Consider the following 23,563-nt stretch of genomic DNA (forward strand, 5'->3'; position numbering starts at 1 on the left):
AAAAGATTTTAATAGAATACTCATTTTTTAAAAAAATAAGAATTTTTTTTTTTTTAATGAATTTCTACTCAAACTGGACACTGCCAAAGAGAAATTGGGCTTCCTTAGTAGCTTAGATGGTAAAGAATCTGCCTGCAATGCAAGAGACCTGGATTCAGTCCTTGAGTTGGGAGGATCTCCTGGAGAAGGGCATGGCAACCCACGCCAGTGTTTTTGCCTGGAGAACTGCCGTGGACAGAGGAGCCAGGCAGGCTACAGTCCATGGGGGTCACAAAAAGTAAGACACAACTGAACAACTAAACAGAGCAAAGGGAAATTTAATGAATTGCTTGAGGAAATAACATGTTTTCATCCTATGTGGCCTGCTTCTCTCTGGAGTGGTGATCAGTGACTACTGCATGGGTGAAAAGAACCATAGAGCAATTTCTGTTTCCCATGGTTGGAAGAGCTGGCGAAGAGGTAGCTAGTGGAGTTACCTGTTAAGAACTGAGTTACTTGAGTTCTGAATATGAGTCAAAAAGCTCCCCAAAAGTTGTCTACTTCTCCCCAAAGTAGAAAATGTCCATTTTGTACATGAGAAATCTATCACCCCCTCATGCTGGATGTTTTCTAACATGCCATTCTTTTAACTCAATAGTGTAGAAGAAGCATATATTTTCATGACATTAGGCAAAATAAGATAAAGTTGATGACGTTCACTTCTTCCAAAGGTATTCTCACACTATCAGTAAGCTATTTTCTCTTCTGTCATGCAACTTATCTGATGCCTCTCTCCTCTCGAGTACAAACCAAGAATGTCTGAGTTCCAAATCTCAAGTCTGTTTCCACCCCTAGGCAGCCAAAGTTGTTCATTTGTACTCTCTGATACTCACTAAATACTATAATTTTATTTTGCATGATGCTCTTGGGATTCTCTAGAATGTCCTTTTGTAGTTACCTTTGAAAACTGAGGCATGCCTAATGCCCTATAATCCGTAACAACCCAGCAAAATAATTGAGCCACCTTGGGAAGGGAAGACTGAGTTAAATCAGAGAATCTTGGTTGCCAGCTTCTTTTGAAAAGCCGGCTTCAATTTTCAAAATTCCTGCCTTACAACCAGATATAGGATCACACCTGTCAAACTGATGAAAACCACTCGCCTAGGCTCACCTTCAGAATTCTATATATTTAATCTGCATTTTTCTTGGTCATTATTTAAACAGCTTTTGGATGGACCATACATTGCACAAGTCACAAGAGTTGATGAGAAAAAGCAAAAAGTAAATACAAGTGAATGATGTAAATAAATTACTTTATTTCCTCAACTTGATTCCATTTCCATGTACTTGAAATATCCATTACAGATAATCTAAAATGGTAGAAACTGAGAGCTAACAGTACCTCAGAAATAACCCCCAGGTGAAGGCCCTGCCAAAACTTGTCGTTGCCTATACAGACAGTGTGGTACAGAGAAGGGGGATTTGGCAATGGGGCAGACAAGAGAAATATTTTCATTCCAGCCCTTCCACTTAGCAGTTGTGTAACTCTGGGCACACAGTAGTCTGAGCATCAGTTTCCCCATCTGTGAAATGAAGACAACCACGGGCATGCTAAGTCACTTCAGTTGCATCCAACTCTGTGACCCTTAAGACTGTAGCCTGCCAGGCTCCTCTGTCCATGGAATTTTCAAGGCAAGAATACTGGAGTGGGTTGCCATCCCCGCCTCCGGGGGATCTTCCTGACCCAGTGATCAAACCCTTGGCAGGCAAGTTCTTTACCACAACTACCACCTGGGAAGCCTGAAGATATCCACAGCAGCCCGCAAAGACCATGAGGATTCAGTGAAAGAGCATCAGGGAAAGCATCTGGCACGTCGCAGGCACTTGGTCAGAATGGCAGGGCCCTGTGGTTTCCAACTGGTGGAATGATAACAAATGCAGTCACAGAAGTTGGTGTTGCCTTTTCATCTGTAAGGCATCATTATTTCCAGGATTATTGTAAGGCGTTGTTATTACCAGAATGCAAGCATCTGGAACAGTGCAGGCACACCTTAGGGATTTGAGAGAGACATGAAACTCAAGGAAGCTGAACTCTGGCTGAAGAGAAAAGGTACCTTAAAAATGAGTAATAATACAAGAGAGAGTCCATGGGGTTTGCAAAGAGTTGGACATGACTGAGCAACTTTCACTTTCACTTTTTTTTTTTTTTTTTTAATAAAGATAAAACACAGTTATGAGAAGAGGAATAGGAATCAGAACAGAATAGAGCTTTTCACAAGCAGCAGCAGTGGGCATGTGTACCTGTCACGTATTTGGGGAATAATAAAAAGACTAGTTCTGCTGCAGTGCAGAGTTTTGTGTAGGAGAGCGACACAAGAGAAGGTTGAATAAGGTAAAGTAGTCAGGAATGTTGTTAAGAGTATCCCACAAATAAATTCAGAGAAATGTATCATGGCTGGTCAGAAGTCAAAGACTTTTTAAAAGAAACAAAGTACCAGCCAGTGAGCTTAAAAGACTGACCTATCAAAGGTATCAGTGCGTAGATTGGCAGGGAGAGTGAGCAGAGACTAAGTAACCCATGAGGAAGCCACAGTCACAATCCTAGCAGGAAGCAATGAAAGCCTGAATTAGGATGGTGGCTGTGGGACTATGAAGATGGAGACAGAAATGAGACGTATGATACAGTCTCACAGACTTGAATGAAGAGAGAAGAAACAAAAGTAGCAGTTTCAAGAGTGGGAGACTGAAAACAAGACAGTAATGCCATGACAGAAAGAGACAAGTCTGAAGATAAAATTAATCTATGAACACAGCAGGCAAATTTGGTTTCAAACAGGTGGCTACGGAGGTGACATCAAGAAATAAAAGTCAGTCAGCATGAAAAGATGTGGACTCTAGATGGGAAGGAAAGCCCTCTTCTCAAAGAGGATGGCTGAATCCCAGGAAGCTGCAAAGATACTGGTGCAAAGGAACAGAATGGGACCAGTACACTGAGGAGAGCTGTCCTCAAAACCCAGGTTCATAAGGAAGTGAAAACCTAAGAGAAGAGAAGGCAAAAAAGAAAAAAAAACTTAAGTGTCACTAAGGCTAGGGAGACAAGTCTTAAGACATAGGTGGTCAGGAAAGCCAGATCCTACAGAAAAATCTAAGATGAGGACTGAAATCAAGTCATCACACGTGGCAGTTATGAGGCCTCTGGAGACCACCAAAAAACCAGATTTGAAAAAGTTCAGATGACAACAGGAAATGATAAGTAGAAAGAAGGCAGAAGCAGTATCTACAGTCTCTGTTTTCAAAGGCATTTAGGAGAAGTCTCTTGCAGATTTTTCATTTGAAATTCAAGAACCTGTGGTTTTAAGAACATGAAAGAATCTGATAATACAAACTGTCCTTAGTGGTCACTGGCCTCGTCTTTCTTTTCTGCTCTCCTTGTTTCATCTAATTTCCTGGTTATCCTGCACAGCCTCTCAACACCTCTTATTTTTGGCTGTACTCCTAGCCTCTCAGTAAGAGACAGTCATGTCTCATCACTCCTTTCACTTCTTATTCTCTTCTTTCACTCACACCAAAGAGAAAAGGATTAAAAGTCAGATTTTACAAGAAAACCAAAATTTAATAACCACCTTTTTCTGTTTTCTAAAAGAAGACCATCTTCCCCAAAGCACATTAAAAAGATGCTCAATATCATTAGTCATTAGGAAAATGCAAACTAAAACCATATTGAGCAACCAATTCATGACTACTAGGAATTATATTCAGAGAAGGCAATGGCAACCCACTCCAGTACTCTTGCCTGGAGAGCCCAGGGACGGCAGAGCCTGCTGGGCTGCCATCTATGGGGTCGCACGGAGTCGGACACGACTGAAGCGACTTAGCGGCAGCCGCAGGAATTATATTGGGTTGGCCAAAAAGTTTGTTCAGTTAGTGAATACATTGTTCAATAAAGTTCTTAGTAAATAGGAAAACTATGTCTTTTTTTACTTAAAATTGAATGAACTTTTTGGCCAACCCAAAACTAAAATTCAGAAGACTGGCGAGTCTATGGAGCACCTAGAACTCTCATACACCAATAATGAAAATGTAAGACAGTACAACCACTTTGGAATAGCAGTTTACCCAGCAGTTTCTTAAAAAGATAATATAACACCTACCATATCACCCAGTCCTTCTATTCCCAGGTATTTACCCAAGGGCAATGCCATGGACAGAGGAGGCTGGTGGACTACAGTCCATGAGGTCACAAACAGTCAGACGTGACTGAGCATCTGAGCACACCCACATACAATGAAGGCATATGTCAGTACACATACTGACAGGCAAAAACTGGCATCAATTCACTGTCCAGGAACATGTGAATGGATACTGAATTGTTGGTATATCCATACAATAGAATACTAAGCAATAAAAATGAATTTAATTATTGATGGATACAACAACACAGAAGAATTTCAATAATTATGCTAGGGCGGGGTGAGGGAAAGCAGCCAGGAAAAAAGGACATACATACTGTATATTTCCATTTATATAAATTACATTTACAAAGTGCAAACTAACTCTATAGTGACAGAAAGCATATCCAGTGATAAAGGGATGGATTGGAGAAGAACATTAGAATAAAGGTATTACAAAGGGGCACGAAGAAACTTTTGAGGGTGATGGAAATGTTCATTATCTCATGGTAGTGGATACATTCATTATCTCTATGGTAGTAATGGTTTCACAAGTATCTATCAGTTCAGTTGCTCAGTCGTGTCCGACTCTTTAAGACCCCATGAATCGCAGCACGCCAGGCCTCCCTGTCCATCACTGACTCCCGGAGTTCACCCAAACTCACGTCCATTGAGTCGGTGATGCCATCCAACCATCTCATCCTCTGTCGTCCCCTTCTCCTCCTGCCCTTAATCTTTCCCAGGATCAGGGTCTTTTCAAATGAGTCAACTCTTCGCATCAGGTGGCCAAAGTTCTGGAGTTTCAGCTTCAACATCAGTTCTTTCAATGAACACCCAGGACTGATCTCCTTTAGGATGGACTGGCTGGATCTCCTTGCAGTCCAAGGGACTCTCAAGAGTCTTCTCCAACACCACAGTTGAAGAACATCAATTCTTTGGCGCTCAGCTTTCTTTATAGTCCAACTCTCACATCCATACATGACCACTGGAAAAACCATAGCCTTGACTAGACGGACCTTTGTTGGCAAAGTAATGTCTCTGCTTTTGAATATGCTATCTAGGTTGGTCATAACTTTCCTTCCAAGGAGTAAGCGTCTTTTAATTTCATGGCTGCTATCAGAATCTGCAGTGATTTTGAAACCCAGAAAAATAAAGTCAGCCATTGTTTCCACTGTTTCCCCATCTATTTCCCATGAAGTGATGGGACTAGATGCCATGATCTTAGTTTTCTGAATGTTGAGTTTTAAGCCAACTTTTTCACTCTGCTCTTTCACTTGCATCCAGAGGCTCTTTAGTTCTTCTTCGCTTTCTGCCATAAGGGTGGTGTTATCTGCATATCTGAGGTTATTGATATTTCTCCCAGCAATCTTGATTCCAGCTTGTGCTTCTTCCAGCCCAGCGTTTCTCATGATGTACTCTGCATATAAGTTAAATAAGCAGGGTGACAATATACAGCCTTGATGTAGTCCTTTTCCGATTTGGAACCAGCCTGTTGTTCCATGTCCAGTTCTAACTGTTGCCTCCTGACCTGCATACAGGTTTCTCAAGAGGCAGGTCAGATGGTCTGGGATTCCCATCTCTTTCAGAATTTTCCACAGTTTATTGTGACCCCACACAGTCTAAAACTAATCAAATTGTATATATTAAACATATGCAGTTTATTGTATGTCAATCATACGTAAAGCTGTTTTTAAAATGAACAGTTGGGATGATTGGCAAAATTGGAATACGGACTGTGTATCAGATAATAATATCACATCAATGTTAAATTTTCTTTAATGAAGAAAGTCAATATCCTAACCTCCATTAACAGACAGTCACCATGAAGGCTAGAGCTGAGACTTCTCTCAGGTAAAGTGAAAATATCAGTTGGGCACTCCCACTGTTATCCTACTTTTGAGAGACAGAAAAAAACTAACAGCCCTTTCCATCAAATTTAGGCGATATTGCCAAAATACATGCCTGTCTGTGCTATTTCATGTCTAAACTACTTGCATTACATAAGTCTTTGGGAATAAAAAGTTTCCATCACTGTGTGACTCTGTGAACCAGAGCAGGGTCTTTGACTCTAACAAGAAAGGGTAGAGAGCTTCTCTAGCCCCCGTTAGAATGCCAGCTCTTTACCCATGTGATTTCTTCAGCAGCAGCCACTTGGTTCTCACAGCTATTTAAAATACAAGCTTCCTTTCCAAGAATTCCTTGCTGCTCAAAAAGTCTTATTCTTAGACAAACCCAGGACCAGACATTTATCAAACGAATTTAGACCTCAAGTACCATATCAGATTGGGATTTCCCAGGTAGCACAGTGCTAAAGAATCCACCTGCTGATGCAGGAGCCACAGGAGACACCAGTTCAAACCCTGGGTCAGGAAGAACTCCCTGGAGGAGAGCATGGCAACCCACTCCAGTATTCTTGCCTGGAAAAAATTCCATGGACAGAGAATCCTGGCAGACTACAGTCCATAGGGTCTCAAAGAGTAAGATACAGCTGAACACAGCACAGCACAACCATATCAGATGCTCAGGAAAGGCACTAGGAAAAGTGGGAAAGGTCAGAATTCCTGATTGGTCTACTCTGAAATTGCTGGAGAATAAAATCCCCCAAGGTCTCAAGCCATAGGCAAAAAAAGAAATAGCAAGTATAAACTACTTCTATGTGTTAATGAATACAAATTACCATGCTGGGTACCCATCTCTATATTTCCATCTGGTGTCAAAGATACGGCTGGCACTTAGATTAAAAATAAAAGTATTCAATATGGCATTATAATTATCCTTCTAAAACCGACTTTCAAAATAATCAGGATAAATTCAACCTGACTCCAAAAAACCAGATGTTTATTCTGCTTTGTATTTTTAAAACTTTAAGAAACTAAATTTTCTCAAAGTGATCACACAGAAATATATAACACACTCTCTCTCTAAAGAAAATAAATTCCTGTTGTCACTTGAAAATCTCAAAACATTCTTCAATTTCTTATCCTATTATCTTACAGAAGGTACAGTGAAATGATACTATTTACAAATTTACACAAATTCAAGATACTCTTTTATATCACTTAAAACACCTTAAACTATATTTTATATGCACATCCTGTACTTTATGCTTAGTTGCTTCAGTCATGTCCAATTCTGTGCAACTCCATAGACTGCAGCCCACCAGGCTCCTCTGTCCATGGGATTTCCCAGGCAAGAATACTGGAGTGGGTTGCCATTTCCTTCTCCATCCCATACTTTACACTCTACATGATTTGGGCTTCCCTGGTGCCCCAGAGGGTAAAGAATCAGCCTGCAATGTGGGAGACTTGGGTATAATCCCTGCATTGGGAATTACCCTGGAGAAGAGAATGGCAACCCACTCCAGTATTCTTGCCTGGAGAATCCTATGGACAAAGAAGCCTGATGTGCAATGGTCCATGGTGTCACAACTAACCACAGCACAGCACATACATGACTTGGGGATATTATATATTTATACCTAGATACTGCCCTACAGAATAAGAAATACAACATCATAGACACCATTCTCTATAGTCAACTTGAGGGATCATTCCAAAGAGATTTTGGCTATACATGATCTTATATTTTTAAACCAACTTAGAACCCAACTCCCTCCACCCTCCATAAGGGACTCTTCCACAATCAGCTGCAGTTTTCTTACAAGACATGTAGTAGAAATTAGAGCAAGAATCTTCTTGAAATCTCAATGGAGGAAAAAAAAAGAATAACCTTCACCAAAACCAGCAGAGGTACCAGGGTAAGATGGCTCCAGCACTCGCCCACCTGCTCCAGCACTCGACAATTCCTCTGGAACCATGGTTTCCTTCCAGGCAAACCGCCCTAAAGCCAATTTGAAAATAAGATGGTTTACCCTTTTCTAAAGTCTTCTAACTTTTTCCCTCATGTCAGTGTTACACACTTCATAGCAACATTCTACAATGAGGTTGCTAATGTGTAGATAAGAAATGTTCCAGGCCACCTTCTCTGAACCCTCTTCAGACCGTGTGTGTGGCCCAACCAACAACCCTTCCCACTTGCCTTTCTTCTAGCTAACAAAACTCAGGCCTTGTTCACCTTCCTAGGCTGTCCATGATCTCCAAAGGAGGCTGCGCTCTTCTCCAGAACCGAGGTGAAATATGTTGGGTCAGAGATCATCACCATGGTGATAATTTTCCCATGGCCCATTCCCAGTTGAGCCATGGAAAACAATTCTAGCCTAGGAGATGTAAGCTGTAGTTTCTAGATAGGCTTTCCTCAGGCTTTAAGAATGCAGGACAGTACAGTTTCTTTTTCACGTCTCTGGATGTAGTTATACAAAGACTTGAAGTCACTGAGCTACTGAATCAAACCTTGGAAACACGTAGTTCCAGGACATTTGGTACATGAGATAATAAATAAACCTAGAGTTTAAGCTGCTTCCACTTGAGTTCTATGTCACCTACAACCAAAAACTTCCAAATAATGCACTAGCTAGGTGTATAGCTTGAATTTACTTCTGCTGCAGCCTAAGTCTCTGACAATGAATATGAAAGACAAAACCAGCCAATCTGTAAAACTGGAAGAGGACATTTCCTTTATTGCCCAACTGGCTCTTTAACAAAGAGGAGGTATTATTGATTATCTGGAAACATCATTCTGTCTTTGGTTGAAATTATCTTGTATCTCCTCTTTCCAAGATGAATACTTCTTCCATAAATTTGATGTGCCTGTTTAATACAAGGGAAGGAGATTTCTGATTACCTTAATCTTACTGATTTATGAACGGTAACAACCTAATCCTACATTATCTCCATTGAGGCCAGACTAAAAGAAATACACTTAAACCAACAGAATGTAATTCACATATAAAGATGATTTTCCTGAGAGAGGATTATAGAGACAAAAATTCTCCAGGGACAATGTGAAATCTCCTTGATGAAAGTCTTTAAAAATAGATTATCCATGTAGCTGTGAAGCTTTAGGTACTATATTTGGATTATATGACAATTCACTATCTCTGCCAAGCCTATCTAAAGAGAAAATTTATCTTCTTTCTAAACAGAAATTTAGAAAAACATCTGAGAGTTAAAATAAAAGAGAACTAAAAACTTCCTAATCCCAAATTCTAGGACAGTTATATTTATCATACGCATATGCAAATCAGTTCTTACAGCAAATTCAACTCATCATATTAAGGATCAAAAAGGCAAACAGTATGATCGAAATCCTACTATGTCTCAATTTCTATAAATCCTGACAGTGTCAGTTAAGAGCCTTACTGGCTAGAAAATGTCAGTGACTAATTTAACTAAGAGTTAATCTATTTAATTAAAAAAAGAAACAAAACCACTCAGTAGATTAAAAAGAAACAGTATATATGTATCAGAATAAAATAGTTTCTATTCTCTGGCAATTCTATAAGGAAGAGAATAAAAATTTCTTAACCTTTTTAGGTGTAAACTTTACCACTAATGCTAAATATAGACTGTCCTATAAAAAAAACACCATTTGAAATATTTAAGATTTATAGCTTCAGGGCATTAAATCCCCATTCACATTTATAATGACCAATAACTTTGAAAAGCAAACGCAAATAAGTGTTTACTTCTCCAGGGAAGTCATAAAGTTTGCTGGCATAATGTGCGGTGAATAACTGGCCTTTGGCTTAGCAAACTAAGACATACAGATTATCTGTCACCTGCTCACACAGAAGCGAAACAAGGATGGATGGTATGGTAAAGAATGTGAGTCTCAGAAGTCTAGCCTATTGTTATGGTGACTTTTATAGAAATTTTTAAAAAGCACCCTTTCTAGGTGATTACAGGCCCACAGATACCTAGCTTGGGAAACAGACAGTTCCTCTGTACACACAGAAAAGGGTGTCTCTCTACCTGGCACCATTATACAGTTTACATCTTACACAATTATACACAATGGCACCAAACTTACCTTTGGGTGGTCCATCTGCAGTAGCTGACAGGAACTTCCTTGTCTTCTAGGAATGGAGGAAAGTAAGTCTCATTCTTTCCTTAACAGACTCAACTACCAAAGCCCTCCCTCATTCTTAAAAAATTGGAGGCTGCTGATGTTCCATTAAATTGGGTCCCATTCTCACTAAACAGAGAAAGGGGGAAAAAAATTCCCCAGAGAGACCAAGAAAGTGAGATTTTTATAGATTTATTTTTCAGATGTAAAGTATCATATCTTCACTTTCTAAGCATAGTATTTCATAGTACAGACCTCAACTTTATTGAAAGTTACTTTATTGAAAGTTATTAACATATCAGAATGCATGGTTTCTCTCCATATGAATATTTACTTTAAATGCTTTGTACTTTTCAAGGGAGGGCCTATAACTATAAAAGAAAGCTATAAGGGGACTACAGAGCCACTCTTATCTTTAAAATAATGTCTTCCTTTGTTTACTTAAACTTTGCCTTTGAAGATTTATATTAAAAATAGATTATCTCTATCACAAAGACTGGGCTTGAAATAAGGCCAACTAAGAGAACAAAGTTTTAGGGAGCCTTCTGAGATGGAAACGCAAGACTTCGCACATACTCAAACTAAACATATCAACTCAGTATTAAAAACAAATGAAAAAATGCTACCTTGCTCTTTAAAATTAACAATCATTTACATATTAGGAAGTTATTGATCCTCCAAAAAAAAAAACAAAACTGTGCTTCAGTATAAAAGAGTATAAAAGAGAAATTATGCAAATATATACATACACAAAAACCTACATACTTATTATAAATTCAAACCTTTGGTACTTTAGAATAAAATAAAATATAAATCATTATTGTTTGTTGAGAATGCCTACAGAAGCCTTTCATGAGCTAAGAGGCAAAAATGTTAGGGATTCTCTATAGTGGGATAGAGATTCTGCCAGCAAAGAAGGGGAGTAGCTGAGAAAGACTAAGCGTGAGTCACCACCTGCTCTGACTTCTGACCCCTAATTTATTTAACTTCAGGACTTTCCCAGGTAATTATAAAATCTACCTACCAAGGTACCAGCAAAGAGTTTTCAAAAGCAACATGTCTAGGGACACAGGGACACAACCATAAAAAAGAAACTCCATCTCTTACCAACATGAGAAAACCAGGCACTGTCCACCTAACAATGCTATCTGCACTTTATTGCTCAAATTTCAGATTTGTAGAGCTTCGATTGGAAACTGACAGCACAGGCTTTGGAGGTAAATAGCTCTAAGTTTGAATCCCAGTTTCAAATTCTAGTTTCACCACTTAGGAGCTGTGGACAGTCCTTGGGCAAATTACTTAACCTCTCAGAGCCTTAATTTCTACTTATGTGTGTATAACACAGTACCTACCTCAAAAAAGTGTCATGATCATCAAAATTTGATAATATATATAAAGTACTTAGGCTTCCCTAGTGACTCAGATGGTAAAGAATCTGCCTGCAATGCAGGAGACTAGGATTCAATCCCTGGGTCAGGAAGATCCCCTGGAGAAGGGAATAGCTACCCACTCCAGTATTCTTGCCTCAAAAATCCCACAGACAGAGGAACCTGGAGGACTACAGTCGATGAGGTTGCAGAGAGTCAGACAGGACTAAGAGACTAACACTTTGACTTTCATAAAGTACTTTAAATACTCCCTGGAATATTATATACATTCAATAACTGTCAACCATTATTATTATTATTATTACCATGAATAGTGGTTTATTCACGTCTTCTCTGATCCAGAAATCCCACTTATGGAAATCCACCCTGGAGAAATAACCCAAACTACAGTAAAAGCACAACAATACTTATTACAACCATATTTACTGTTTACAATGGTGAAAAATCAGAGGAATCTAAATGTATACCAATAAGGAAGCGATTAAGTAATTCATCAAATATCCAGTAAAATATTAGTCCATCACTAAAAAATACATTAGAAATATAACAAAGAATTATGGAGCAAAATAACTGAGTCTATACAAAGTGGGAAAAAAGCCAAGATGTAAAACTATATGTATATCATTATAACAATGTAAAATAATATTTTAAAACATATAAAAGAAGATGAACAAGTAATACACCAAAATCATAATAGTGGATGTGACAGAATAATGAAATTTGGAGTGATTTTTTTTCTATGCAATCATGTAGTCATACTACTTTTATAATTTTAAAATTATTTTTAAATATGTTTAGTTTGCTGCAGATTTACTTTACCATTTATTAAATAGAATTATTAAACTGGTAATAAAAATTAAACCACAAAAATATATTACTGAAGTAGTTCAAAATCAAAATAGAAATTAGGAATAAAACAAATGCTTCAAATATTAACATCCAAATTTAAATATTACTTTTTTAAAAATCTGAGTCCCTATGGAATTATGTGCTTACATTTAAACTGGACAGAGCCTGGGAAACATTTTCATCTGAGACTGGATGATATACATATTTTTAAATTTAAAATAAGTGTCAGTGAAATGAAATCATTTAAGATATATAAAGATATCCTGTTGTTTTTTAGTCTTAGAAAAGCTATACCTCATAACAAAACCTAAATTATTCCTAGTAACAAAGTAAAACAGTAATAAGTGCCTTTCTATTTGAATAAATCAGATATTATATACGATGCCTATTTTCACTGTTTTAAAATGTGTCCATTTAGATCAGGTATGACAGAAATAACATTTTACAAACTGGGGTGCTAAACAGTCAACAAACATTTTATGAATCTCAGAAAATGTCTAAAGATAACCAAAAAAAATTTATAGGCAAACTCACACTATTCTCACTATTGCCCAAATTTGCTCTTCTATCAGCTGCCATCTCTCATGTCAATGGTGCCACACTGGGAACCCTGGCAGCAGCCTCGCTACTTCAGAGGGTCTCCAATTCATCTCTCCCCCTCTTCAGCAATGACCCACACACCCCAGGGTTTCCTCTTCTCTGCTCTGGCCCAGTCTTCATCAACTGACACCACCCGCCACACACACACCCCCTTTCCATCGTATTTATTCATTGGTGGTTTAGTTGCTAAGTCATGTCTGACTCTTTGCAGTCCCATGTACTATAACCCGCCAGGCTTCTCTGTCCATGGGGATTCTCCAGGCAAGAATACTGCAGTGCATTGCCATTTCCTTCTCCAATCAATCCTCTATATAGATTAGAGGGATTAGGAAACCACGGATTTAAAAGCCATTCCTTTGCTCAAAAATATCTATGGTTCTCCATTAACCACAGCATATGACCCAGGCTCCTCAGCGTGGCTTTCAGTGTCAGGGCTGACAACCGTTCCAGCAGCATCTCCAGCTCCTCACCTGTTTAAACCACAAAGTCCAGGCTAAGACTCCTCAACCGCAGCCCCAGCACAGCTGTCATTGTGTATCTTGTCATTGTAAGTAATCACAATTTGTGACCAATAATGGCTCAAGTACCAAAACTGAAGAATTATTTACTTTTTAAACTAAGCTAGAAAGGATTCAGGCTTATTCCTATAATATCTCCTCATTTAACTGCAACAGAAACAGGGATGGAATTTCCACTAGAACGCTGTAAACTGCCTATAATTCTGGGTTCCCCATGGAGGGATGTTACACATGAAATCTTATCTGTCGCATGAGTCAGAAAGCTGTTCCCAATCAAGGCTCCTCACAGAGTGGCCTCACTAGAGGCACCTTCCACCTGAAAAGGGAACAAGTGGCCTGCCTCACTTCAAATTGTGGCCAACAACTAAACTTTAAAAGCCACCTTTCTGCTCATAACAAGCGAAGGGAGGGGGACAGAAGGACTCCAGAGGTAACCAGAGACTAAGAGAAGAACTTGTTTTAGAATCACTCTACTCCATCAAGATGAAGACAGCTTATTAGCAGGTTGGAGGCCAAGAATTTCATTTTCTGGGTTTTCCACTCATAGCGCTGAAATGAAGTTTCTTTTTTAAACAAATATACTTAACTTTGAAAAACAGATGATCTAAAAAGCAATATAAAGTATATCATAAAATAGAAGGTATTTAAATAAAGAAGAAAATGTGTGGGCTTCTAGATCGCAGCAGATGGGGAAAGCCTGCTCTAAACAAACAGAGCCACCTGCCTTTCTTCTCCCATGCCTGCATTTTACGTCTATACCACTTTCACACTTTTTCTTTCACCTGTAATGTTATCTTTTCATTCTCCCTCCACCCAATCTCTGTCTACTAAAATAGGAAGATACAGTCAAATGTCAGTTCCTTTACAAAATTTTCCAGGACTCCCCAAGCTCCCTTAGTCAGGCCAACACTCTCTTGCAGGTAGTCCAACTGCATCTTGTAGTTCTGCTATTTCTTTAAAAAACTTATCTCTTCAAGTAGATGGAATGCTCCCTGAGGGCAGAGAATGTACTGATGTCTATGGGCATCACAGAGAACATAACTCTTGTTTGCCACAAGCCGCAGACTATACAGAAAACGCATGTTTAATTAAACTGAATTCCTAAACAACCTGTTCAGAAGATACAACAAAGTCAGCAGTCAGGATCCTACCTTCACCTACAAACAGCCACTGAGCACAGGACAGGGGTGGATTATTAAAGGGAAAGTGCCTCCCTCTTTGGGGGCAGAAAGGTTAATGTGCCATTGAAAGCCAAAACAATCTGACTTTTCTCTTAAACCATAAGGTATTTGTCCACACTAAATCTACAGGCTTCTAGTATGTCAATAATGTGGGAGTCCAAAATTTACTAATAGCAGCAGTAATGTCTGAAAAGCAGATCATTCATTGTGCCACTTATAATTTATTTATTTGGAACTAGTAATGTCTTATTTCAGAAATATCTAATGAAACACATAAACACCTATACCACAAGATAAACTGGCATATCTAAAAGGAGAAAGAGAAAAATGGGACAAAAGAAAAGTAAACGTAGGAAATTCAAAGTTTCCTGGGAGTAAGCCTCAGTTGATGTACCAAATTAATAAAATTCTCCACTCTTGCTAGAGGTAGGTCAGGGGTTTGGCTCTAACACTTCTGGCAGCCAACAAACACAAGATAAGCCAATCATGATTCAGCATCCTTTTGATAAAAACAAAAGGCACTCAGTGAACTCTCCCTCCCTTGGTCCTTATCAAGAGAATACTATCTAAGGTAACAAAGTCCTCAATGACATCCTGCAGTTGATCTGTCAAAACATTTTGGAAGACCATCCTTCATACTAATCCTCACAGGCAAATGCCAGCACACGCATCAGTAAATACAAAATGACAGAGAAGGTGATCAGGGCAACCGAGGTACACTGCTCCCTGCAGGTCTAGATCTATCAGAAACAGATTTTATTCTATCTAGACTAAACCTAAAATCCAGAGGTTTCAGGCATCCAATTCTCTTTGAAATTATAAACAAAACTTGATGCTCATGTCCATTTTTCTGGGGGATATGTCTATAGTTTCATAACATCTTCAAAGAGAAGCATGACTTAAGAAAAGTTAAGAACCACTGATCTAAAGAACCAGACTGTATATATCCTTCAGGCAACCCTTCGTAAGCAGTTTTTCTTCTGAGCTTCTAAGTGCTAAGCCTCAAGACTATAGCTTCTGACAAGCATCTGAAGTATAGCTTCTCTCTGAAGTTATGTGTGGAACTCTAAGCTTAAACCACTGGCCAAATGGTGTGTTAGTTGTATGATACAATGATACATGACTTTGAATACAGTAATGCCCATAAGCATACAGAGTACATAACAATTATTTCTCTACATAGTTTCAGCCATGAACATTGAAAAAAGTGCCTCAAAGGATCAGTGGTATTTCTTCTAGTTAATATAAAAAGTTTAAAAACAAAAAACACCTTTTGCCTGTGAATAAAAATTACAGATAAGTGCCAAAAACAATTTTCCTAGATAAACAGTATTTTATAATCTTAATCTTTCCACATTCGTTGATACAATCTACACTTTTTTTTTTCCTTTTTGTTGCTTTAATTTGCATTATACAGCAAAACAGTCATTGCGTTGACTTTAGACACACACACAGAGTCAACCATCTACCTATAGTATGGTGGTCAGAATGTCTCAAGGGCCCAAGGGCATCAAGTGAGGAAGTCGGCCCATAGCAACTCTAAAAAAAACATGGCTCATTACGATAGCATCCATCTAGAAGCCACAGCCATTCTGGGTCTGGTCCTCAGTATAACAGGTCCAGAGACATAGCTTTGTCAAAAATAAATAGTGAATAGACTCAAGAGAACTAACTCATGTTAACTTAACTCATAAGAGGCTAAAGTACAAATCAGAATACCAATTTACCAATTAATCATAAAGAATATTCCTTTTTACTCATCAGAAAATTTTCACCTGAAGTCTGGATGCTACTTCCCCAATGCTGCTGCTGCTGCTAAGTCACTTCAGTTGTGTCCGACTCTGTGTGACCCCATAGACAGCAGCCCACCAGACTCCCCAGTCCCTGGGATTCTCCAGGCAAGAACACTGGAGTGGGTTGCCATTTCCTTCTCCAATGCATGAAAGTGAAAATTGAAAGTCAAGTCGCTCAGTCACGTCTGACTCTTCGCAACCCAATGGACTGCAGCCTACCAGGCTTCTCCGTCCATGGGATTTTCCAGGCAAGAGTACTGGAGTGGGTGCCATTGCCTTCTCCATCCCCAATGCTAGGATACCTGAAATTCTAAATAAATAATTGGTTCACCAAAAGTTCGAACAAGCAGTGCTAAAGAGTTTGGTAGATACCTAATGAACTATCTATTTCCAATATACAACTTTCTAGTGATCAAAGTTGTGGCTTTCATGGGTAGAGTCTCTTTTCTTCTGTTGAATACTGTTGCCCCAATACTGCGGACTTCTTGGTCTCTAAGCCTTCTTCTTCCACATCCTTCTATCCATCAAGTACTTTTCTAGACAGGCTATTAAATAACTGATGAAGGTGAACCTCACATGCATTATTATCCATATTTTTCAGACTAAAAACTCCCAGATAAAGTTGCTTAAGCAAACTTGCCCGAGGTCACAGACAGTTTAAAGCAGAGCGCGGACTGAAAACCTATACATTTAACCTTGCAGTAAATGCAGCTTCAGGGTGTCTTTCCCAGGGCCTCTGACCTCCCAATTTGATTAAAATGACAATGTTCCAATAAGACCCTAACTATAACTGCAGTTCAGTTCAGTTCAGTCGCTCAGTCTGTCCGACTCTTTGCGACCCCATGAATTGCAGCACGCCAGGCCTCCCAGTCCATCACCAGCTCCCGGATAACCGCAAGCACACCATAACTATAATTTCTGGTATACAAGTCTATCTCTCTTACCAAATTAAAACTCTTTGAGGAAAGGAACTGTATCTCATTCATCAGTGTATCCCTAATGTGATATCTATTTACCTAGGTAAATATGCAAATAAATTTGTCCACTGGTTTAATATAAAGATTATCAAACTGAAGGCCTTGAATAAGCCACGCAGTCTTAGGAAAGTCACAGCTTCTCCTGCCATCAGTAAACATACCATCTAAAAAACAGAATGAAACAGATATACAAGGTGGCTGAGGTTCTTTCCATATCTAAAAGCACTACCATTGAAGATGGGTCCTGATTTTTAGCAGCCTATATTATTAGTCTGAATTATTATAAATAAATTAAATTCCTCATTTGTCTTCCATACTACACTACAGACAACACATAGTTATATACACAGAGTTCAGAAAAAGCTTCCTCTTTTCTGATAGGTGATAACCATCATCTATACCAAAATCAAACAGTGGCACCCTCCTCTGGTGAATATTAAAGGAGTTAAATCACACAAAAGACAAGATTTAGATGGTGAGATTTTCTTTGAATGAAAGAAAAAGCAACAGAGAAGCTACCTAATATTATTTGCCATCACATTCCCAATAGCAATTAAATAGCTCCTTTTTATAAGTTCATTTTGTCCTAAAACAAAGCCAAAATGAATGAACTGGCTACAGTCTGTACAATGTCATACAGAGAACAATTATTCTACTTTTCAGTGTACTGATAATACTTATTATTTTGCAAATAGCAAACTTTTTAATGGAAGGCACAATGAAACTCATTTCATAGTCTGGCTAACGATGATCTCCTTTATTATTTAAAAATTTAATGAAAAGCCTTATACAGGTAAAATACTTCCAATTAAATAGAAGCATTTATTATGACCCTTTTCTAACTGATACATCTACCAGAAGATAATACTGAATTTTTCAACCTGAAATCTGTTGGAGTCTTCAACATTTAAGTTTTAGAATATCAACTTGGAAGAAAAGTTTAAAACACCCCATTTACTCACATGTTCAAAACATAACAATCCAGCACACCCAGACAAGCACAGCCCAGAGTTTCACATTAATACTACATCCAGACCTTTAAATTAATAAAACTGTACTTTCTAAGACAAGAATCAGACCTGCCAACAATTTTAATGTAAAAGTATGTAATAAACATAATCTTTATTAAATGATTTATAAGAATCGAGGAACAGTGGAAACCTACATTACCATATGCAAAATAGATAGCCAATGGGAATTTGCTGTATGACTCAGGGAACTCCAACCAGGGCTCTGTAACTACCTAGAGGGGTGGGATGGGGAAGTAGGTGGGAGGGAGGCTCAAGAAGGAGGGGACATATGTATACCTATGGCTGATTCATGTTGACGTTTGGCAGAAACCAACACAATTCTGTAAATCGATTATCCTTCAATTAAAACAAATAAATGTAAAACATTTTTTTTTAAGACATAAAATGAAAATATAGGCATTCTGACTCAAACCAGGAAACAAATCAGTCATTATATTGGCAACCTCCTCCTTCAGATATGTTTTTACCCAAGTACACAGTGGCTCTTCCCTCAATTAACTTCACATCTTGGCCCTTCCCTCAGTTAACTCCACACCTTTCACCTACTCAAAGGAAAAGAACCCCAAGCTATATAAGAGGCTACAAAATTACAATCCGTCAGAAAACTTCATTTTGAAACACAGAACACAGAAAGGCTAGGATGGATGAAAAATCGCAAAAATTTATTTCAGCTCTACCAAATAAACTTTCCAACTATTAGTAAGTTGTCATTCCTGGCAAAGTTGGTTCTACCAGGCAGTTAGATGCAGTATGTTGTAAAGATTAGCCGAGTGGTGGCTGAAGTGACTTGGTACCAAAAGAGACAACCAATTGAGAGCTCTCTCAGTGTTCACCAAAAACAAAGAACAAGCTTGAAAGAGAATTCCCGCTACAGCCCACCCAGAGACCATAAAATGAGGGGAGGGTTGGATGGGAGTATGGGGTGGAGGGGAGTGATGAAGAAGGGGTGGCAAAGGTGGGGGGAGGGGCGGGGATATGAGTAAGAAAGTACGCTTAAAAAAGAAAGTGTGCAGCAATGAAACACCATTCCAAACTGCCAGATTTAGAGATGGGGTGGCTGAAGCACGTTTGCCACTCACTTCGCCTGGGCCGATGCCCAAGGACCAATGCCAATTCTCGCTCCGACCTCCAGGAAATCTGAGCCCCAGCAAGCAATCAGGATGCCGCAGAAATGCTGGAGAGCGACCTGAACCTCTAACGTCATCTCTTGCTCCCGCATGAACCCCGAATAAAAGAATTTAGAAGCAGGGAGACGTCTCCGTCCCACGCCGGCTAGGGGAATTTCGCAGAGATGAAATCTGGGCATCGCTACCTCTGCGGGCTTTGCCACCTCTTCTAAAGCCAGAGGGACCTCGGTCCCGCGCCTCGATCCAGCTAAAAGCGGCCGGCCAGCTAAGCGCAGCTGTCAAGTGGCCGGATTGCACATGCAAAGTTAATGGAATTGGGAAGGAGCCCAGCGCTGCCCCCTCGGGTTACTCCTCTGGGAGAAGGACATGGAAAGGAATCACAGCTTCCTCCATCCTCACTAAGCACTCACTGACTCGTATCTGCAGATGTTATCTTTTTCCTAACAAGAATCAAAGAGACTTTATTCCTTCTTTGTGCCTTGTTCGGGTTCCAACCCATAACAGGGGCGCTGAGGCCCTGGACCAAAGTTAAGACAGTAGAAACCATTAACTGTCCCAGGAAAACCAGCACAGTCATTTGCTGCGTTCTGGCCTTGAAAAACTTCATAAATTATGAGGCACGAAATAGGTTATAGATGACCCTCCCTCCCTCGCATAGGACCCTCTGTACAAGAGGTCTGGATCCGGAAGTGTTTTTGACAACTTGGTCATATATGGAACTAGTGGCTCTGTCCAACCCACCACCAGGTAGGTCATCACCACGCCCCTCGCACCCAGTCCTACTGCGCACACAACGTCCTGTAGTTCACACACACACACACACACACACACTCAAACAAAATCTCAGAGAATTCCTACCTCGCCCCCGTGCCCGTCGAAGATCCCGAAGATAGAGGGGTGAGTCTTGTTGGCTAGGTCCGTAAGAACTTCGAAACGGTCCTCCATGTGGTCTCTCCGACCCTGGATGGAATACACCGCCACATTGTGGCTCTTGAACTCCCAGGTCTTGGAGAACTCAGCCTCCAGCACGTCAAGCCCCCCTAGTCGATCGTTCTGCATGATCTCGGCCACCTTGCCCTTCACCATCTTCACGGCGTCCCGGCTGGATTTGACGATGGTCTTCACCTCGTCCGTGTGGAAGAAGTAACTCCACAGAGCCAGGCTGATGCACAGCAGGAAGAGCGTCTCGGGTCTCAGCAAGAAGTAGCGCATGATGCGACCCAGGAGAGATAGCAAAGTCATTGTATCCTCTATCATTTATTATCGCTAGAGCCCCAACCACCAGCAGCGACGCGCGCCCCTAAGGCTGGCTGGGTCCCGGAGCACTGCGGGAACAGCCCGCGGGGAGGGAGGCGGAGCAGCAGACGAAGGTAGGCGAGGGGGAGGAGGCTCACGGAGCCGGGCGGGAGGCAAACGATCCGGCTGCTCCGAGCCGGTCCGACGAACAGAGGCAGTTTCCCTTTTGTCTCCCGGCCTCGGCGGCCCGGAGGCTAGCGCCCTGCGTACCGGCGCCGGTGCCCGCCGCCTGCTACCCCCTCCCTACGCCCCTTTGTGAGGCGGCGGCTGCGGCGGCCGAGACGCCAGCGGTGGCAGAGCAGCCGCGGGTGCCGGAGCTGGACGAGAGAAATCAAGTTGAAGTTGAACCGGGCGGGTCTGCGGCGGTGGGCTGGAGAGTTTCTGGGCGCCGGCGCCCGCGCGGCCCCTGGGCTGGGGCCCCTCGCCGCTCCCGGGAGCGATCTGCAGGTGAGGAAGCGCGAGGCACGAGAGCCCCGCAGGCGAGGGATGCACGTCCCCTTGGTCGCCGCCGCAGGGGAGCGCACAGCGGGCCAATCGCTCCGAGTCCTTCAGACACGCAGGAGGGGCCTCAGAGAATAAAACTTTTGCGGGAGCCTGGGCAGAGGCGGGGATACCTGGAGCCGGGGACGCAGCAAGAACGGCGCGGAGCCGCAGGCGGCCGGCCGGGCTCTGCCTGCCTCTCCCCAGCACCTCCCAGCTCCGCTCGGCTCGGCTCGGGCGCTCCCTCCTCGCGCCGCCGCTCGCGCTCGCCCCGCCCCGCGCGCGCTCGCCCCGCCCCGCCTCGCTCCGCCCCCTGGGCCGGGACTAGAGGCCTGGAGGTGCTCGCGCCGAGCTGTCAAAGGCCGAGGCCGCTCTGCCGCGGCTGGCGCGCTTGCAGCTGCCGGAGGTCCGGACGAACCGAAGGGGAGGGAAGGGGTGCGTCTGCAGCGGAGCTCGAGTGGATGGTCTTGTGTGCCTCCTGTGCGAGCTCTCAGGACAACATAAACTGACCCTGCTGGTCTGATCGGTGGTTTTCTGGGAGCCACGGCTACCGGCTGGAAAGCAGAGGGTAGCACTTGAGCGTCCCCCCCTCTGGCTGGAGGCATGGTAGTGCGGTCCCCGCCTTGCCAGGCATAAGGCAAGCGAGAAGGGACGCACTTCTTGCTCGCAAAGCAAGGCAGAGAGGCTCGGACCCTTGGTTTTCAGTGACAGAGGCCTACCAGGATCTCCCGAGAGTCTGAGAGAGATCGTCGGACCTAAAAGGCTTCTCTCGGCGAGAAAAGATCGAAAACAGCAAGATATGAGGATTCAGGGCCACGTGGGAGTACGTTCTGATAATAACCTCGGGAGAGTTAAGGATGGGCTGGCCCCTCTGCGAGCCGCAGCCACTGGAGTGGGGACTTAGCCATGAAGGCCTTTCCGGGGTCGCAACCCTTCCGCAAAGAGACACAGAGTCAGCTAGAATACGGAAACAAGGGAGCCTGAAAAGAAAATATTGTGTTGCTACCCCTGTCCAGGAAGACAAGTGCTGATCTGCAGCTTCCAGTCCGCTGGAGAATAGAAGCTGTCTTATTCCCAACCCAGCCAGAGGCTGTCTCCGCAAGCACTCCTGACTTAGAGTGATCCCGACTACATTTTAAAAAAATAAAAGGAGTAAAACACAGGAGGAAAATACACCAAAATGTTAACGATGATTAACTACAGTAATAAATTGTATGTGGTTTTCGTTTTCTGATTTGAACTTGTGTCTGCTTTCTACAACTTTTCCAACGATTTTACAAATGGCATAGATTGCCATCTTAACCCGAAAAAAAAGGAAACTTTGACATTTCAATGACATATACAACATGATCTCAATTATATACATATGCATAGAAAAGGAAGGAAATGAGAAGAATTGTTAACATTGTTCTATTTTTGACAGCTCAGATTTGGTCTCCTGTTCTAATTTGCACTTTATGGTATTTTCCACATGATAAATAGAGAAAATAAGCAGTTTAGAAATGAATGAGATCATTCTGTTCAAAAGTCATAAATCATGAAATTCGAAAATGAGATAATGAGTTCAAAAGGCTTCAGGAACTCTAAAGCAAAGGTAATACATTAGTGTTATAATGAAGATAAGTTTATAATATTTCTTGCTGTAAATTAGCAAATGAATTTAGTGTGCATTATCAGCCTCTCTGTACATAAATCTATTTCTCTGTGGCAAAGGCAACTTGCAGGTAAGTTGATCAAGACTTCAAAACTACAAGTCAAACCAGGTACCAGGGAAAAAATTCCAAACCTAGGGGTCCATCCAACCTGTCCATAACACTACTACATTGATGACAGCAGCAGACATTCATGAGAGGCATACCTAAACAAAGAAGAGAAAGGACTGTACTGGTCTCTCTGGAGTTAAATAGCAAAAGGAGGATTTGACTTGATTACAAATATAGATATCCTGCAGGTTCTGTGGAGGTTTTTCATGACATTTACATCTAAGTAGTTCATGTGTGCATTCATTTGTGTGTAAATCAATAAAACGATTTTTCAAGTGGACCCTAAAGGCATTTTCTTATTTCTATTAAGAAATTAATCTAGTTTACAGAATGATTTTTTAAATGCCCTAAGTAAGCTTTTTGTTAATTTACTGTGAATTTTTTTACTCTTTATAAAGCCATTGTTTATTGTATGACAGATCTGAGAAACTTTAGGAAATTATATTTG

The 23,563-nt window shown here is 41.1% G+C and overlaps 1 protein-coding gene and 1 long non-coding RNA gene across 4 annotated transcripts in view; both read right to left on the bottom strand.

The window, feature by feature from the left end:
• The window catches only part of PPM1L (protein phosphatase, Mg2+/Mn2+ dependent 1L), a 330,127-nt gene extending 309,230 nt beyond the window's left edge, over positions 1-20,897 (bottom strand). The window contains exon 1 of the mRNA XM_055569180.1: positions 20,435-20,897. Within this exon, the coding sequence (XP_055425155.1) occupies positions 20,435-20,833 (399 nt within the window). The 5' untranslated portion in view covers positions 20,834-20,897. The remainder of the gene's footprint in view (positions 1-20,434) is intronic.
• LOC129643947 (uncharacterized) lies at positions 7,900-20,428 on the bottom strand. 3 transcript variants are annotated; one of them, XR_008710616.1, is made up of 4 exons: positions 13,420-20,428; positions 11,806-11,866; positions 10,077-10,122; positions 7,900-7,988 (listed from the first exon to the last, which is right to left on the bottom strand). It is a non-coding gene; the product is annotated as an uncharacterized LOC129643947 (long non-coding RNA). The 3 variants fall into 3 exon arrangements; XR_008710617.1 differs by having other exon boundaries at positions 11,806-11,884; XR_008710618.1 differs by lacking the exon at positions 7,900-7,988 and adding an exon at positions 8,703-8,854.
• Positions 20,898-23,563: the final 2,666 nt, after the last annotated feature.

Source organism: Bubalus kerabau, chromosome 2 (assembly GCF_029407905.1).
Source record: "Bubalus kerabau isolate K-KA32 ecotype Philippines breed swamp buffalo chromosome 2, PCC_UOA_SB_1v2, whole genome shotgun sequence".
Classification (NCBI taxonomy): Eukaryota; Metazoa; Chordata; class Mammalia; order Artiodactyla; family Bovidae; genus Bubalus; species Bubalus kerabau.